Raw genomic sequence first — 16,906 nt, 5'->3', positions numbered from 1 at the left:
GTTTCCCAGAGAAGCTGTGAATTCCCCATCCCTGGAAGTGTTCAAGCCCAGGTTGGATGGGGGTCTGAGCAACCTGATTTAGTGGAAGGTGTCCCTGTTTATGACAGAGAGTTGGAACGGGATGAGATCCCTCCTAACCCAAACCATTCTAGTATTCTATGATTCTATTGCAAATGAGTTGTGTAATCTGAAATGCTTAGGGAGTTACTGTAAAAGAGATGACATCACCTCCTAGACAGGAAAGGGGGGAACCTGCATTTCAAAGTGAATTAAAATGAAAGTATGGATATGTAGAGGTGGGAATTTCAAGTGGAAATTCAGTCTGTAGACTCAGCTTGGGAAACTGGTCCTCAGCAGTCTTCCCAGCTATGGTGGAGTTCCCACAACTCACTCCCTCACAGCTCTGAGGATTCATCTCTCATGTTGTATCAGATCTAGTTGAAGAACTCACATCATCCAGGCTTTGTGACCTGGCTTCTAAGGCTGACTGTCTTACTGTCATTCTTCCAATGCAGCCATTCTTGATTTTCTCTTCTCTTCACCATCTGTGGGGAAAGACTTGGGGCACAGTCATGAGTGTCCTTTCTCATCTGGCACTCGCTTTGTCTTACTTTTTGGATATTTATAGCTTGGACTTCCACTCCCTCCTTTCTCAGATCCTACTGTGCTTTCCTTGCTCAACCTTGAGCTGTCTTTGCTGACACTGAGCTCTTCTGATCCCATCCTTTCTCTCTCTGCTTTCCTGTTTTTCCAAGCTCCTTTTTTTCCTCCCTTGCTCCCCGAACTTCCTGTCAGTCTTTCCAGGCAGTACCTGTGCCTGATGTACCCTCATTTTGAGATGGAGCAGAAGGTTTAGAACCCAACCAGGTCCCTTCTTTGTTTCCAGAGCCCTCACCAAAGGCTGCCGCTGTGTGGAGCTGGATTGCTGGGATGGCCCCAACTCAGAGCCCGTCATTTATCACGGCTATACCCTCACCTCCAAGATCCTCTTCAGTGATGTCATTAAGGCCATCAAGAACTATGCTTTCAAAGTAAGGACGAGACGCCCTTTAAGATTTCTCATGTTGCACAGTCCAGGACTGACAGTAGATCCCTGCCCTCCCAGCAGAGAGCAGAAACAATGAAGGCTTCACCTTATTTCTCATGGGGACAAAATGTGTCCTGTCCGGGCATCCGTGCTCTGCTTCCTGCAGAGATCCATTCCTGGGAGTTGCTGGTCAGGCAGAGCACATCCAAGGATGAATTTGAATGTGTACCAGCACAGCTGCATCCTGCACCCCACTGCAATGAAAATAATACCCAGTATCTTGACCCTACCTGGTGGGAAAGGCAAACAAACCCATGATTTATGTGGCTTGGATGTCTTAGGGTCTGTTCCTAGTTTAGGGGAACCCACACTTTAGATGTGAAGGACTGCTTCTACTCTGCTTTAAAAGGAACGAGCAGGTCTGGAGTCTTGTGTGGCAGTGCTGGGCCAGCAGCCTTCAGAAAAACCTTGGGTCTGTACAGACTCATTGGGCTTTCTGCTATTTTCCTTCAGTGCTCTTGGGAGCTGGCAGCAAGTTTCCTTTGGGGCTACAAAGGAGTGACAGTGACAATAATGCCAATGCCTTCAGCACACAGAATGCCTTGGGGGGCACAGGGAACCAGATCAGGCCTATGCAGGAATGGAGGAAGGATTCATGTCACCTCAGGATTTGAGCAAACCCAGTGATTTCAAAGCCCCCTTCCCCAGTCTTTCCTCTGAGGTCGGAAGGTGCTCAGACCCACAGTGCAAGTGGAGAATGGAGGCAAAGGGAGCTTCACCAAAGTGCCCCAGAAAGTCTGTAGGAGGCATCCTGACTGGTCCTGGTGCCCTGTCCATTGGATCATCATCTCTGGAAGGCACCAGCAGAGATCTGAGTAGCTACTGCATAGTTAAATTTGTCCATTTTTAACAAATCTTCATTGTAGCAGAATTTAGACCCTACGATAGACATTCATTCCCTGAGAAAACAGCACTGAGGTTTACACCAATTGCTGCAGACTGGTGGTATTGCAGAGTTCACTGATGGTTTGTGTTGCTGTCTTGTCCTAGACCTCACCATACCCTGTCATCATCTCCCTGGAGAACCACTGCAGCGTCGACCAGCAGAAGGTCATGGCTCAGCACATGACGACAATCTTCCAGGACATGCTCTTGGTTGCCCCAGTGGATGGAAACAAATCCCAGTTCCCCTCCCCAGAGGTAAGCAAGGCCACTCTAGCACTGCCTTCTGAAGGTGGGACAAGAAGGAAGTTTCTGTTCTTGCTGAGTGCAGAACTCAAAACTCAAGGGGAAAACCAGTAAAAGTAGCCTAAAACTGTATCAAGCACAAAGTGCCCTCCCACTGAGAGTGGCCTGGGGTGGTGGGGATGGAGATGTCCATGAAGGACAAGGGAAAGCAGGAGGCTGCCTAGAGATGCTCCTTTGATTCCCATGAATCAGGGCAGCTGTCAAGCTGGGAGCTGAGCTCTGACCTTGCAAGGGGAAGGAGATACACAGCCCTCAACAGTGGGCCACCACTTTAAAATCATTAGCTGATAATTAGGAAGAAATGAAGATGAAATCTTGATATGGAAAAAAAAGTTTCCAAAACAGAAGCCAAATGAAATATTCATCTGCCCTTTGGTTTGTGTTTTCTTTCCTTGTTTCCTTGTTTCTTTGTTTCCTTCTTTCCTTCCTCCTTTCCTCCTTTTCTCTCAAGCACTTTGCAGGAACAGGCAAAGTTTGTGTGGGTAGCTGCAGTTCCCTTTAAATTGCATTTCTTTGCTAAAGAAATCATTTGCCAGAAGTTGGATGAGCTTACCTACCCAGAGCTGGAAGGAGTTTGTGGGTGGGATAAAGCTGGCAGTCATCAGGGGAGAAAGGAGAGGAAAACAATCCACCAAAAATATCTTCTATTTGTTCTCCATCTTCCTTTATCTGTTTTTCTTTTCCAACTTTCCCCTTTTGTTTGGGAGTGTCATGCCTCATTTGATACAATGCCTAGCACAGAGGGAAGCTGATCTGGGTTGGTCCCTAAGCACCAGGGCAATAAATTAGGATGAATCATGATTTTTAATGCTGCTGCTTCAGCAGGACCTCGACTCTGGCACAGCCAAGGTGACTCCATTGAGAGAAGTGACTGCCAGGGTGAGGTACACCCAGCATGGAGACAAGTCTCTGCAGGCTGTTCCTGACTTGGAAAAAAAGGTGTCTTCAGTGTCCCCTCCTGACTTGCTATTTATCCTGGTGCAGATTCAGGAAAGCTGCTGATGGCTTTTCACAACTCTTGCCTTATGACCAGGGCAATGATATGATAAAAGGAAGGAGAAACACCTGGGAAAGAGAAGCGTGATTTGTGTGTGTAAGGGGACGACCCCAACTTCCCAAAGATGTTTTTCCCATTCTTGTGTTCATCCAACCTCCTGCTTTGATTGTCCAAACAGACACGTGGCCCCAGCTGGAACACAATGGCCCAGATCTACCTTAGTGAATGGATTTGGGCCAATATGCTCCATTGGAGGGATTGATCCGTTTAGTTTAATTGGAGAAAAATTGCCAATGTATCAAGATCTGTCCTTGTCTCTCTGATACTTTTCCTCTGCCCTCCTGCTATGTGAACTAGGAGAGTGCAAAGGGCTGAAATGCTGATTTTTTGGTGAAAAATAAGTTGAAACTGAAACATTAAGGACAAAAATCTAAACCAACAAACCAGAAACCTCTTGGCTTTTCCACTCCCTTGTGAAAGTTGACGTGAGGAATCCCGGGATGATGTGGTATTTTTCATATCAGAAAAAGGGTGGGATCTGTCACTGGGAAAAGGGCTGAAAGGCTGTAAATACAAACAGTGAAAGGATTGCTGCCGATTGTGTTAGCAGGGCAACGTCAGTAATTAAAGGAAGATCGACGCGGTTTGGATTTGTGCTAACGATTCATTCCACAGCCCGAGGCAGGAATCTGATTTATTAGGCTACATTCAGGAACAGTGCTGGGCTACACAGCCTGTCTAAATATCTCCCTCAAGCTGCTGTCTTTAGGTCCCAATAGTAAATTAAAGGCTATAGGATGAAAGGCCAAAAGCCACATAAAAGCTCCAGGCAGTGCCAGGGTTGTAGGGAGGAGCTGATCCAGTCTGTGTTCCTTGTCCTTCTGCCCTGTCCCTGATCTGCACAGGGTTGTACCCGGCCCCTTCCCCTTCCCCTTCCCTGCATCCCAGCTAGAAATGCTGCAAAGCTGCAGTCCTGGAACAAGACTAAAAGAGTTCCCAGTGCTGCAGGCAACTCTTCAGTGTATCAGGTGTATCTCCTCATGAATGTGAACATGTTATTCCTCACAGCTTCTCAGAAGTCTGGAGAGATGGGTGTCCTCACCCTGAGAATGGGATGTAAGGTAGCAATGCTCAGACCCTGCATATTCATGTGTGTGAGCACTTTACTTAGGGCTCCTTTGAGAAACAGTTAATACAGTCAGAGGGAGTTGGAGGTGTGGTCCACCTCCTCATAAGTGTTTGTCCAAACAGATGAGAAGAATCACACCCTGGGAGTGTTTAGTTCTCTCTGTTGACTCTGAAGGAGGTGTTGAAAGCCCAGAAAGTTTGATGAGGTGGATCACCTTACAAATCCTCCATTCCCGCTGAGATGAAAACTGGAACTCGGACCTTGCTGTGGCTTTCAGGTTGCTATTAGGGGGTAGGGAACTTTCAGGTGGGATAAACATGTGTATGCAGATCTTTTAAAATTCTATGCTCATTACAGCTCTGCTGCTGCTGATAAAATCAGCAGTGCTTCCTTGGCTGCCACGTGCCAATCCACAGACTCCCAAAAGGAAGCGAGGCCACGTGTCAGAACCATTTCACTTGCAGAGCTGAGCTTGTTCAGCGTGCAGTGGAAAAGGTGGGAGAGCAGGGGAGCTCCACCTGTGGAGAAATAAGACAGTGCCATTTACAGGGAATGTGAAAAAGGGCAAGAGTTGCATTTATTCCAGCAACCGCTCCACTGCACGTTCTCAGTGGAATCCAGTGTCCTTGTACCCTTTTCTTAGGTTGTACTCAGCCTTGGGCTTGCCAGACACAGTTGGAATAGCTTTATGGTCTACTTGGAGAATATTTATTGAGTATTTCAGCTAATGCTTCCTCCTAAGACAAGGGATCTGCTCAACAGAGCAGAACTGATGAGCTGAGTGTCTTTTGCCTCAGGCTAGAAATACTTAATATTACGTGGAGGGGAACCAAGAGAAATGAAGCAAGGGCATGTGTGTGTTTGTGTCTGTGTGTATCAGCTTATTTAAAACCTTATTAAAGAAGATAAACTCAGATTTGGGACTTTGCTTCATAGCACCCATATTAATTGAAGGAAGACTGGCAGCTTCTGCAGGATGGATTCAGTGCAGTGCTACTATAAAATAGCACCTTCTTCATGAAATGGGAATGAAAATGCTCTGTTTTGGGGTGAATCTCACCTCTCGTTGTGGACCAACAAGCAAATGCACCTCCTCTGAGTTAGGTGGCACATGAGCTGCTCTCCCCTGTAGGCACAGTGGAAATTACCTGCCTTGGGGGATACAATGGGAATGGGACCAGTGTCCCTGTGCCCATGGGGAGCATCTGCAGCATATCCAAGGTTTCCCAGAATAACCACAGGCTAGACAGGATAACAGCAGCCCTGGCACAGGGTGCGTTGAGGATGGTGGAGGCTGTGTTCCTGTGCCTTTGCTGCTGATGTTATTCAGCCTTGTAGGATGAGTCTGTACCAGAAATCACACCTCCCATTTGCTGTCCTGAATGGCATAAACTTAAAAAGCTTAATTACCTACTGATAATTAAGAATCAGTCAATCTGCCCAAAATACCTTACCCCTAGTTCTCTACTAGTTGTGAGATAAGGTGGTAATGTTTCTTATGGGTCATTAGAAAGCAGAGGCAAATAATATATATGAAGTATCAGGATGGCAGACTGCAAAGGGCAAGAGGGACTGCCCTCAGACCCTCCTTACTGTCCCAGTGCAGTCCTTCCAGAATTGTCCATTCCAAGTGTTGACTAGAGCCTAAAACTGACACGGAACTGGATTTTGTTGTGGAAGAAGAGTGTAGAGCTGAATGTTGAGGTAGGAGGGTGGGAAGAGTCATGGGAGCAGCAGACTGAAGTGAGAGTCTGAAGATGAGCCGACTCATCTCCCAGCCATGGATGTAAAGAAGCAGGTCACAGTTCTGCCTGGAAGAGGGATGAGGGCTGGGAGGATGGTCTGGGGATGGGAAGGACAATACTGCCATGCTCTGACTGCTCCTTTGGACCTTTTATTCCAAATAACTGGTGCATTCCTTCCATCTGCTTTTGCATGTAGCTTTTGAGTGACAGGGAAAGTGCCCCAGTGTAAACAGAACATTTGTGGTAGCTGAATAAAAATGCTCTTGGCTGCTGCCTCAGGTGCCAGTGTCAAATTTCTGCTCCAACCAAGCTTCATCCACGGCTTCACTGGGTGGTGAGGACTTGGGCTGGTCTCTGTAAAGATGTGATACAATTTTGTTGCACCCACAAAGGGTGCAAAGGGAAATTGTGTCCTTTGAAAATGCCTGTGTTGCTTTGTAAAAGGTCCTTGGTTTTCCAAAGTCCTGTCATTTGAGTGTGCTGGTGTTTGTTGCTTTTGCTGTTGCGGAAAAGGCAAATACAGGGTGTTGCTGAGGAAAGGGGAATGTGCTACACAGACTGAGGGACTGTATTGGCTAATTCCAAGATTGAATTTTTCTGGAATAACTAGCACACTCCAAAGCCAGGAGTACCAAACACATCCAGGTGGCAGCAAATCTCCTGCTGACTTCTCTGGAAGCTGCAGGGTCTGTGGTGCTCCTGATTTTAAAGCATAATCTGCTCACTTAGAGGTTGCCCTCAGTCGCCCTTCTCAGTACTTCTCCCTGCTGCCAGCATTGCTGCTGCCTCGTTTGGGCTCAAATTCATCCCTCTCCAGGCTCCAGCTTTCTTCCCACAAGAGATACTTCAGTGGTGTGGTGGTCTGTGAGTGACTGTGACCTGTTGGTGTGTTCATTCACCTGAGGGTTTTATGTGAACCTTGAAAGAGGCTGGAGAGAATTGATCAGCACAAGGGATGTGTTCCTTGGATTCACTCAGCAGCCAGCTGTGTTGCACTGGCACATGCTGCTGGTTGTGATCAGTGTTGTACCGTGGCAGCAGTCACAGGAGAAGCTGTTTGCAGAAGAGGAGGTGTCACTGGAAAGGCTCTGGGAACTCTTCCTTAGGCTGTCAGCATCCTAAGGCTTCACCTGCAAAATCCTTACCTATTAAAATTCCATGTCTGCTGTGCATGAAACACCTGTCCAGAACTTAATGGACCTCTCTCCCCATTAAAATATCAACTGGAACAGAGGGCTGAACTGCCTCAGTCCCTGCTTGGATCTCATAAAGTTTCCCAGGCTGTGCTTGTAAACATAGATTGTGTTTATAACCATAGATTGCAGACTGTGGGGTAGATTAAATAGCAGGTCACACAGAGGGGCAGAAACAGTGCCACAAAGAGCTCCCATGAGCCCTGACCTCCAAGCTTGACCCTGTTTGCTGAGCCACATTCAGTCTTGAAAAAAAAAGTATATTTTGATTGCCTTTAACTGCACAACTGTTTTAGTTGTCTAGTTGAGAGGATGTTCAGCTCTGTTTCAGAGTGGGCATTCTGGGGTATTCAGACTCATGGCTTGAGGTCTCAGAGGCTGGGCAGAGCCTCAGTGAAAAAACAGACTTATTTTTACCTGTGTCTATGGATAATAACCACTGACTGATGCAGCTCTAAAAGGTCCTGGTTGCAGCTGAGGAGCTTCTTCAGGGTGGACTAGAACCTTTTCTACTCACCAGCAATTTTTTCCCCTTTTCCTTGTGCAGCAATTGAAAGGGAAGATCCTTGTGAAAGGCAAGAAGCTGAGCAGGCAGGAGGACCCCACAAATGGGAACAACAACCTGGAGGCTGAGGATGTCTCTGATGAAGATGAAGCAGCTGAAATTGAAGACGAATCTGTGAAGACTGAAGTACAGCAGAAGGGGAAGGTAAGTAAGAGAAGTAACAGTGGTGGAAAGGGGCAGATCTGGAGAGACAGAAAAGCTTTAAACCTTTGCCTGTTGCAGAGGGCTCTGAAGTCCTGTATCAGGAAATCCCATCTTGTTAGCCTGTCCCATGACTCATGCTGGGAAGCCACTTTTTAGATGGATTTTGTACCGTGCCTAAAGAAATAAAAAAGGAAAAGCCATTGAAATATACTTCTAATATGTTCCCAGCTAAGACAGTTCTCAGCGTGGTTTCAGCTGCTCAGCTGGGGATTTGTATGGGTGAATTGTTGAAATTGCTGGAGCTGAAGATCCTGGTGCTTGCTCAGCTTAATGATCTCTGTCCCAGGCACAAACAGAGCCAGCCAAGCATGAAGGTTGGCTTCTTCCTCTAAAATGAGGCCGGAGTACCCTGCAGCTGGTACAGACCATGTAGCATTTATGGAGGCAGTGGAAGGGCACATGTTCAATCTGTCTGCCTGATTTCCAGGAATCTGTTTATCATGGGACCGTCATGACTTCATTTGGTGCCTTTCTAGTCATGTTTTGGGATGTACCTGCACCCTCATGGTCTGTGTGTTTCTGACCCGGAGGAGGGAGGGAGAGAGGGAAAATCTATGGATTTGTGGGGAAGGGGTGGCCAGTTCCTACAGCAATTTGTATGACTATTTCTGGGCAGAAAATGCTGGCCTTTACACCAGTGTTTTGCTCCCTCATGTGAGGACATTCAGTTTCCAGACTGCAGGTCCTTGTGAAGGCCATATCCCTTAGGGAGCAGGCTCAGAGGTGACACAGATACATTCAGTCCCCACTGATGGCAAAGCTGCCTCTGGATCTGGTCTGGTCTGTGCTTCCCCTGGCTGATTTGCTCACTCTTCAAGGGTCTCACTTCTTTCTCTGAACTCTTCTTGCCTCTGATGGGAGCTGGTGGCTCTCACTTCACCCCTACACTAATGAATATGGCTGTGGAGTAAGAGGCATCAAAGCACTGTGAGAACTTTCTAGTTTGAGGGGGAAAAAAAAGCCCAAGCTCTGTGGAGGCCAAAACATCCTTCTCTTCCCTTTATTCCTTGGTTTGCATGCTTGGGACCAGGACAGCATGGAAAAGTCATTGCTAAGGCTCTGTTACAAAGTTTAGCACCTGGAGACAGACACTGGTGCTGAAATACAAGTGATCATGCAGAGAGCAGCAGAGAGGGTATCCCACCAACAGAGAGAGAATCCTTTTCCACTCCCTCTCTCCATAGGGATGCCACTGAGTGTTGGTAGTGTGCATCCTTTGGTGGAGAAGGGAAGCCCCAGGGGTCCTAGAGAAAACACAACTATTACTTTTGGCTGCAGAAACTCCCTGCAAACCTCTTGCTCTCCTGTTTTTCAGAGTGATACTTTGAAGCTGGCCAAGGAGCTGTCAGACACAGTTGTCTACTGCAAGAGTGTCCACTTTGAAGGCTTTCATGACCCCAGCCATCCTCGGGCTTTCTACGAGATGTCGTCATTCTCAGAGAGCAAAGCTCTGAAACTGGCCCAGGAGTCTGGTATGTGTGTTCTGCCCTGACCAAAGGCCATCCCCTGTCCCAGTCCCCCAAAAAGGGACAGCTAGTGGTGGTTAAGCATGAGGAAATGGTGTTCTGGAAGACATGGGTCATGATCTCTTTGGTCATGCATGTCACTGAGAAACAGAGGGAAAAACTTCCTATCATGGAGGCTGTTACCAAGAAAGGCATTCATACAGGTAGTTCCCATTCCGCCAGACTTGCTGGGCAGAGGAGGAGGATACACAGCAGCATCAAGAAGAGATAAAAGTAGCCCCCATCACTGAAAGGTTCATTTTCTTCCTTTTTTTTTCCCATAGGAACCAGTTTTATTCATCACAACATCAGGCACCTGAGCCGGATCTACCCTGCAGGCTGGAGGACAGATTCTTCCAACTACAACCCCGTGGACTTGTGGAATGTTGGCTGCCAGATTGGTGGGTGCAGCTGGGAGGCTGGAGAGGGTCAGGCTGACTAGGTCACAGATGAACTGTCTGTGGAGGGGCTTCAGCTGAGGTAGATGTGCAGTCTCAAGCGTTTTGCAGCCAGAGGCTCAGTGGTCACTGGGAGAAATCAGCTTTTTAGCCAATGCCCAGTGACTTTCCATAGACATTTTCTGGCTCACCACAAGTCCATTAGGAGAGTCTTTCTGCACATTGGTGTGCATGTCCCTGCAGTTTCACTGTTAGCAGAGTTACTGCCATTTCACAAAGAAAGAGGGAGCCAAGAGTGAAAAGTCACTTGCTGAAAGATGTGCTGAAAATCTCTGGCACAGCTGTAAACCAAACTCAGCTCTCTTGAGCCCTTTAGCAAGGCTGTAACCATAAGGGCCAAACCATATCCTGAGCTGTTCCTTGTAGTCAGAGCAGCTCATCATATCTACTCCCAGGGGGTTGAGGCCTTTGACAGTGTGTTTATAACTCAGAGATTTGATGAAAACAAATAACCCAGTGCTTGTCAAGTGAATTCTGTTGTGGCTCTCACCCAGGAAACCCGGTGCAGGGGTAAGTGAGCAGGCTGGTGATGACATGCTTGGCTCTCTTGGATGTTGGAGGTGCCCCAGTTGTGGCCCAGCCAGACAAGAGAAGCTGCAGGTGTAGGGCACCCTGGCCCCCAGCAGTGTAGACCCACATGGGCTGGATGTGCCTGGCAGCATTTGAAGTTGGTGGGTCCTGCAGGCCCCATGGGGGCACAGGTGGCACCCATTGCCCTGTCTGACCTTCAGGAGAGTTTTTGGGAGGCAGCATCAGTTCCCTTGGGGTACAGTAAGGCCAGGCCTGCATGCCTTATTTGACCTGAATGCAGTATTTGGGCACTCTAAATTAGATTTTTCAGAAGAACTGAGTACTTGCAGCTTCCAGTAAAACCAGTGCACTGCAGTTACCAAAGTCTTGCTGCAGGTGGAAAAATAAGAGAGTGCCTTAAAATGCTTTTGGCCTTCAAGTATGACAGCGTATGAAGGACCCAAGACCATGATAAATTGCTGTGTCTCAAGAGATGTCTTAGATGTTGCTAAAGAAGTTAAAATCATCCTTGAGAAATCAACAGAGCACTGAGGAGCTGCTGGGGTCTGTGTGGTGTTAGTGAGCCTGTTCACAGAGACTGTTCCAGATTTGACATCAATGCTTTTAAAAAAGATATCGACAAATTGGGAAGAATACAAGAAATCTGCCTGGTGTTAGGACACCAGTGAGGCTTGATCTATTTTGGGTAGGAGACAATAAAGAGGTGATTTGATCACAGCTGCTGTACTCCTGCCTGAGGAGTTCAGAGTGTGAGGAGCTCTCTGGTCTAACCAACAGAGGCATCAATGCCCCTCGGGATGGCAAATGAAAATAGGCAGATCTGGGCTGGAAAGGAGGTTTTATAATGAGGCTGAGTGGCCAGAGAAATGATCTGAGAAGGATTTTCTGCCTTCACTGCAGGAGAGAACTCCTTCAGCATAGAAATGAGTAGGTTTATCTAAAAGATGCAGTTGCTCAACTAGGTGGCATAAATTCCATGCAGGACACTTTTTGATCCTGTGGAAAGCAGAATGGCTGTAATGGCTCCTCTCCTTTCTATCGTCTCTGAATGCAAGAAATCCTCAGGGGTAGCAGGCTGTGAGGGTGAAAGTTTATCCCTGCTCTTTGAAGCGTGGAAAATCCAATGTTTATGTCCATGAAGTGCAATTTCATGTGAACAGAATTAGTATGAAAAGTTTCCCATCGATTTGTCTGAGAGTCGCTGAATTTATTTATTTATGTTGCAGTTGCCCTGAATTTCCAGACAGCAGGCACAGAAATGGATGTCTACCAGGGTCGGTTCCAGGACAATGGGTTTTCTGGGTATGTCTTAAAGCCGGAATTCCTCCGGGATGAGCAAACCAAATTCAATCCAAAATCCATCACAGAAGGAACATGGGGGACAAAGAAGAAGCTCCTGCTTAAAGTAAGAATAGAAGTCGGGAAACGTCTCAGTAGCATCCACCTTCGGGGGGGCGTGTAGGTTGTACCTTCTCCTTCTTCTGGTCCCACCTGGGAAATGTTGTTGTAACCCTACTGATTTCCCACCTCTGGGGTCTCTCATGGACTTTGATCCTCCAGGGACCCACTCACGTGTTTGATGTTGGGCAGTAGAAGAGGTTAATGACAATATTCACTGTCGTTACAGAGACGTAGAGGCAGACGTGCAATCAACAGTCACCTCTGCTGTTCCCAAGTGTCACCTGATCACTGTGGGGACAGTTAGAAAAGCTGCCTGTCCCCCACCCAGCTGGCTGGGCTGGAGCAGTGTTCCTTGGGTGCTTTGGCTCATGACAGCTTCCTCTGAAGGATGTCACAGCACCGGCTCTGAAAAAGCAGCACCGGCTCTGAAAGAGCAGCACCAGCTTGTCACAGCAGATCCTGTGCTCCCAGAGAAGGAGAGGGAATTTTCCAGGGAGCCCCCTCTCCTGATGAGTTCCTAACCTCTTTCTCTGTTTCCTCCACAGATCATCTCTGGTCAGCAGCTGCCCAAGGTGAACAAAAGCAAAAACTCCATTGTTGATCCCAAGGTGACGATAGAGATCCACGGTGTCCAACAGGACAACAACAAGAAACAGACCAAAGTCATTGAAAACAATGGTAAGGGGTTTTCTTCTGAGCTGTGCTCCCATGGGCAGTAACTCTTCCATGTCATGTAGCAGAGTGTTCCTTGCCAAGGCTGCTGCCCTGTGACCAGACCTGCCCAGGCTGCACGCAAGCCAGCCCACACTAAGCAGATACATGAGGTGCTGTTGGACTTTGAGAGGTTCTTCCCTCTCTTCTCTCTCTAAGACATTTAGAGACAGAAATTCCCTGTAAAACAACATCAACCATATTGAGTTGTTTGAGGCTGGCTGCCAGGTTTGCAGAGCTAGAGCTCTGGAAGTGCTCTTTACCTCCACGGAGTTGGGTTTGACCTGGGCTGCAGGGGTTCCCACCACAATATTCCCAGAGAAGGCTTCTTGTGGGGCTGATTTTATCCTGAAAGTGCCACAACGTCGTGAAAGATTGAGGTTGCATGGGACTTTGGAGGTGTCTGTTCCAGCCCCTGCCTAAAGCAGGACGATACTCAAAGTTTACTTAAGTTGCTCAGGATATTGCCTGGATGAATGTTGAATATCTCAAAAGATGGAGAACCATGGCAAATGTGGCTGTGACTTCCCTCTGTGCAGGGAGGGTCTGAACCTTATGGCCTCCTGCGCAAACACACACACACTCTGATTTTCTGCCTGGAATAAGAGCCAGATGCTAGAAAGCTGATGCAGATTTTCCTCCCTGCTAACAATGTTTCCCTTTTCCTCTTTCCTGTTTGAGAAAATCTGGCCTGGCTCCTAAAGCTCACAGCCATTTCCGTCACCTACAATAATTCTTATAGCCTGTCAAGTGAAAGTTGTGTAGGGAACATTTCAGAACTGCCAGGCCTTTTCCTCAAGGCTGCTCAGCATTCCCAGTCCCGTGGCCAACCCTTGGCTGGCTGGAACAATACTGGAATGATGGTGGAGTGATACTGGAGGGAGTGTTGCCCAGTGGAAAGTGAGTCAAACAATGAAAACATCCATGTTGGAAAGAGGCAGCAGCAGAGAAGGGTTTGCATTTCATGGGCTGAGGTTTCAGATGTGTGACCACACTTCAACAGCTCACCTGGTTTGATGTTTTACAGCTGGACTCGATGGTCTTAAAGGTCTTTTCCAACCTAAATGATTCTATGATTCTGTGTTGTTGGGACTGAAGCAGGGGCTGTGGGACAGGTTGGGACACAGCATGATCAGGACACAGACCATGGAGCTCAAGAGGCTGTAGGAACCTGCTGGCCCAGCATCTCTATCACTGCAGCTCCGAGAGGGGTTGAGAACCCCCCACAGATTCCACTAGAGTGAAGCCTACTGTCCCAGGGCCAGTGACTCTCCCTCAGTTTTCATGATTTCTGCTCCCATGGGATGAGCAACACTTTGTTCAGCAACAGTTTTTTTTCCCCAAGGATGAAGAGTCTGGAGCAGATGTGTGTCACCTGAACAGTCCAGTTGATTTAATCATAGAAGGGTCCAAATAAAGTACACCAATGCAGCACAGGTACTGTGCTATGGCACAGTCCCCAGGCCCATCTCAGCACCTCCAGGGCCAGCTGAAAGATCCCTGTCTCCTACTGAATCCCCCACAAACCCTTCATGACCAGCAGAGACTTTTTGCTGTCCTTGGTCTGTGCTCTGCACAAGCTCTGCCGATGGCAGCAGGTTTTCCAACAGGATGTCCTCTCCTCCTGTTTGCTTCTGGGGAGTGGTTTATTGGAACTGCACCTGCTGTGACCTGGAGAGAGAGCACTGAGCTTGCTCTCCACCTCTTATCTGATTCGATGGTTTTGGTTTTGTTTGCTTTGAGTCTGAACCACACGATCCTTATCAGACTTGATGATGGTTTCTGTAATCAGACACTCCTCTTTAACCTTTCTTGCAGACAGGGAAAATGAGGCACGGAGTGGTGGTTAGATGGGTGTATCTCAAGAAGCTTAAGGCCTCAGGAGTCTGTCACAACACAAAGACAGAGCTCTCCTCTCTGCTCTCCCCTGGTTTAGGGCTGTAAAAATATGCAACTGGTCCAATGGCAAGCAAAGACATCCATGTACCAGATGGTACATGGAGCAGAGCTGAGCTCCCCTCCCTCCTGCTCCTCGCTGCCTTCTGAGACAATGGTGCTGAGGTCTGCAGTGAGCAGCCTGAGCTGAAGGATTTATTAATACCAGGGAGCAAATGAGTATTGGAGCTGGGAACAAGGCTCTTGGCACCTCCTAAGACCCCTGGCCTGGGTCAGACTAGGTTGACTTTCAGGCAGAGTCTCCACTGATTTGCAACACCTCTGACCACCATCCTTACCTGCCAGCATCTCTGATATCCTTGTCTGTGTTGTCCAGGCTTTAACCCGAACTGGGACGAAGAGTTTACATTTGACATAGAGATCCCTGCACTCGCCTTGGTCCGGTTTGTGGTAGAAGACTTTGACATGTCGACCAAGAACGACTTCATCGGGCAGTACACCCTTCCCTTCACGAGCCTGAAGCAAGGTAAGGCTCCCTGTTCCTCACAACCACTGAACCCTTTGGGAAGTTCCAGTGTCCTGAGTGTTCCAGATCCATCACGCCTCAGGTCAGAACAGATTGTTTGGGCAGCTGACAACACTGTCTCTAGGGAAGGGTCCCCCTTGTCCCCAGTGGCTTTGGGCATGTCAAAGCCTCTTGGATCTGCCTGTTCTGTGGGATACTGGGAGCAAAACACTGAGAAAAGGAGATGTTTTTGCAGGGCCTTGGCAGATGTCAGCAAATGCTTTTCCAGCTGGACTAAAGACCACTTTCCATCTGTGCCTCTGCTTCCAGGTTATCGCCACATCCATCTTCTAACCAAGAACGGAGACCCGTACTCCTCCTCCACCCTCTTTGTGTACATCAATATCCAGGACTGTGATTAGCAGCTCAGCTCCTTGGGGGCACAGTGAACCTCGTTACAGACCTGGAAGGAATTCAGTGTGTGAACTCTGCCAATGTCAGGGTCCTGCCAATCCCCAGCACCTTCCCTGGAGCAGCACACGGTGCTCCGTAGGACCCCGACGTGAAACAGCCATTGACCTTCTCCCTTCTGCGTGCTGGAAACATCCCACTGCTGCTGTTGAGATAAATCCTTTTGTACCTGTTCGACCAATCCAGCTGTGTTTTTAGTTCACTTTATTTAGATTTTTTTAACGTTGCTTTTAGCGAGAGGATAGAGACTCCTTTTTAGTGAAGTACAGCTCTTGGGTTGGGTTCAGTCAGACATCTGGACAAAACACCCGACATCTGTGCCAGAAGAAAAGTCCACCATTGGCACTGCTATCAGTGGCCAGGAGCCAGGTGACTTCTTCCAGCTGCAGGTGTCAGCCATCTTTCACCATATGAAGTCTTAAATGGGGACACGATTCCCCCCTTCCCTGTTACAGATTAAAAAAGAAAGCTGCACTACAAAGGCCCGTGTTATGTAACTCGGCTTTCCTTTTGTGTTGTAATGAAAAATACATGAACACTACCCTGCCTGTGTGCCTGGCTCCCAGCCAGCCCGCTTTTGCATTCAAAGCCTGGCTCTCACCCTGTGAAGGAGAGGGGAGCTGCTGAGTGGCAGATTTCCCTCTAACCCAAAGTGAAACCCCACTCAGAAGGGACCTCAGAGAACGCCTTTTGCCGGTGACACGTAGAAACACACTCGACTGACAGTAGGGATTTTTTTTTTTTAATGCAATAAAACTGTGTGTGTTTTTCTAGAAAAATGTCATTTTTTAAACACAGAGGAAGTGGCAGTGGATGTTGTAAATGTTAGCCAGTCCCAGTTGCACTGTAGAGGTAACCCAGCACAAACACACAGGAGTGTTTTGAGCAGCAACTCAGTATTTATGGCAACGAGGGATTTTTTTTTTTCTTCCAGTAGAACTACAGAGATAAGGGAATATTGTTGAAATAAAATAATATATGTTTTGAAATGCCAACTATGTTACTAACAATGCGTTAGACTATTAAAAGTTTAAAAAAATTCTGGAAGAGTCCAATTAGTTGTCACTGTTTGCCTCTTTGTCCTACTTGAATGCAGCACACATGAATTTGGAGATAGACCTGCTTAATTTCTTAAGTTATCAGACTTTCTAGGGTTTTCAGTCCCTGGTGGTGGAGAAGATGGGCTGATACCAAAGATGTTAATGTCTTTTTAAACCTACTCCAGTCAACTTATTTTTTGAGTCCAAAATAGCCTGGATTTAGTGATCCTTGGGCCTGCTGTGAAGCTGGGTTTCTTTTACTCCTCTGTGGAGTTCGTTA

The 16,906-nt window shown here is 47.6% G+C and overlaps 1 protein-coding gene across 2 annotated transcripts in view; it reads left to right on the top strand.

The window, feature by feature from the left end:
- Positions 1-16,517, top strand: part of PLCD1 (phospholipase C delta 1) — a 52,355-nt gene extending 35,838 nt beyond the window's left edge. For both annotated transcript variants that reach the window (XM_027695469.1, XM_027695468.1), the window contains exons 7-15: positions 887-1,031; positions 2,078-2,227; positions 7,887-8,048; positions 9,424-9,580; positions 9,898-10,014; positions 11,829-12,007; positions 12,549-12,681; positions 14,987-15,136; positions 15,446-16,517. In XM_027695469.1, coding sequence (XP_027551270.1) covers positions 887-1,031; positions 2,078-2,227; positions 7,887-8,048; positions 9,424-9,580; positions 9,898-10,014; positions 11,829-12,007; positions 12,549-12,681; positions 14,987-15,136; positions 15,446-15,537 — 1,285 coding nt within the window. In that variant the 3' untranslated portion in view covers positions 15,538-16,517. The remainder of the gene's footprint in view (positions 1-886; positions 1,032-2,077; positions 2,228-7,886; positions 8,049-9,423; positions 9,581-9,897; positions 10,015-11,828; positions 12,008-12,548; positions 12,682-14,986; positions 15,137-15,445) is intronic.
- The last annotated feature ends 389 nt before the right edge of the window (positions 16,518-16,906 follow it).

The sequence above is a fragment of the Neopelma chrysocephalum genome, unplaced genomic scaffold, assembly GCF_003984885.1.
Source record: "Neopelma chrysocephalum unplaced genomic scaffold, ASM398488v2 Primary Assembly neopelma1_101, whole genome shotgun sequence".
Classification (NCBI taxonomy): domain Eukaryota; kingdom Metazoa; phylum Chordata; class Aves; order Passeriformes; family Pipridae; genus Neopelma; species Neopelma chrysocephalum.
This window is presented reverse-complemented; position numbering and strand designations above follow the sequence as displayed.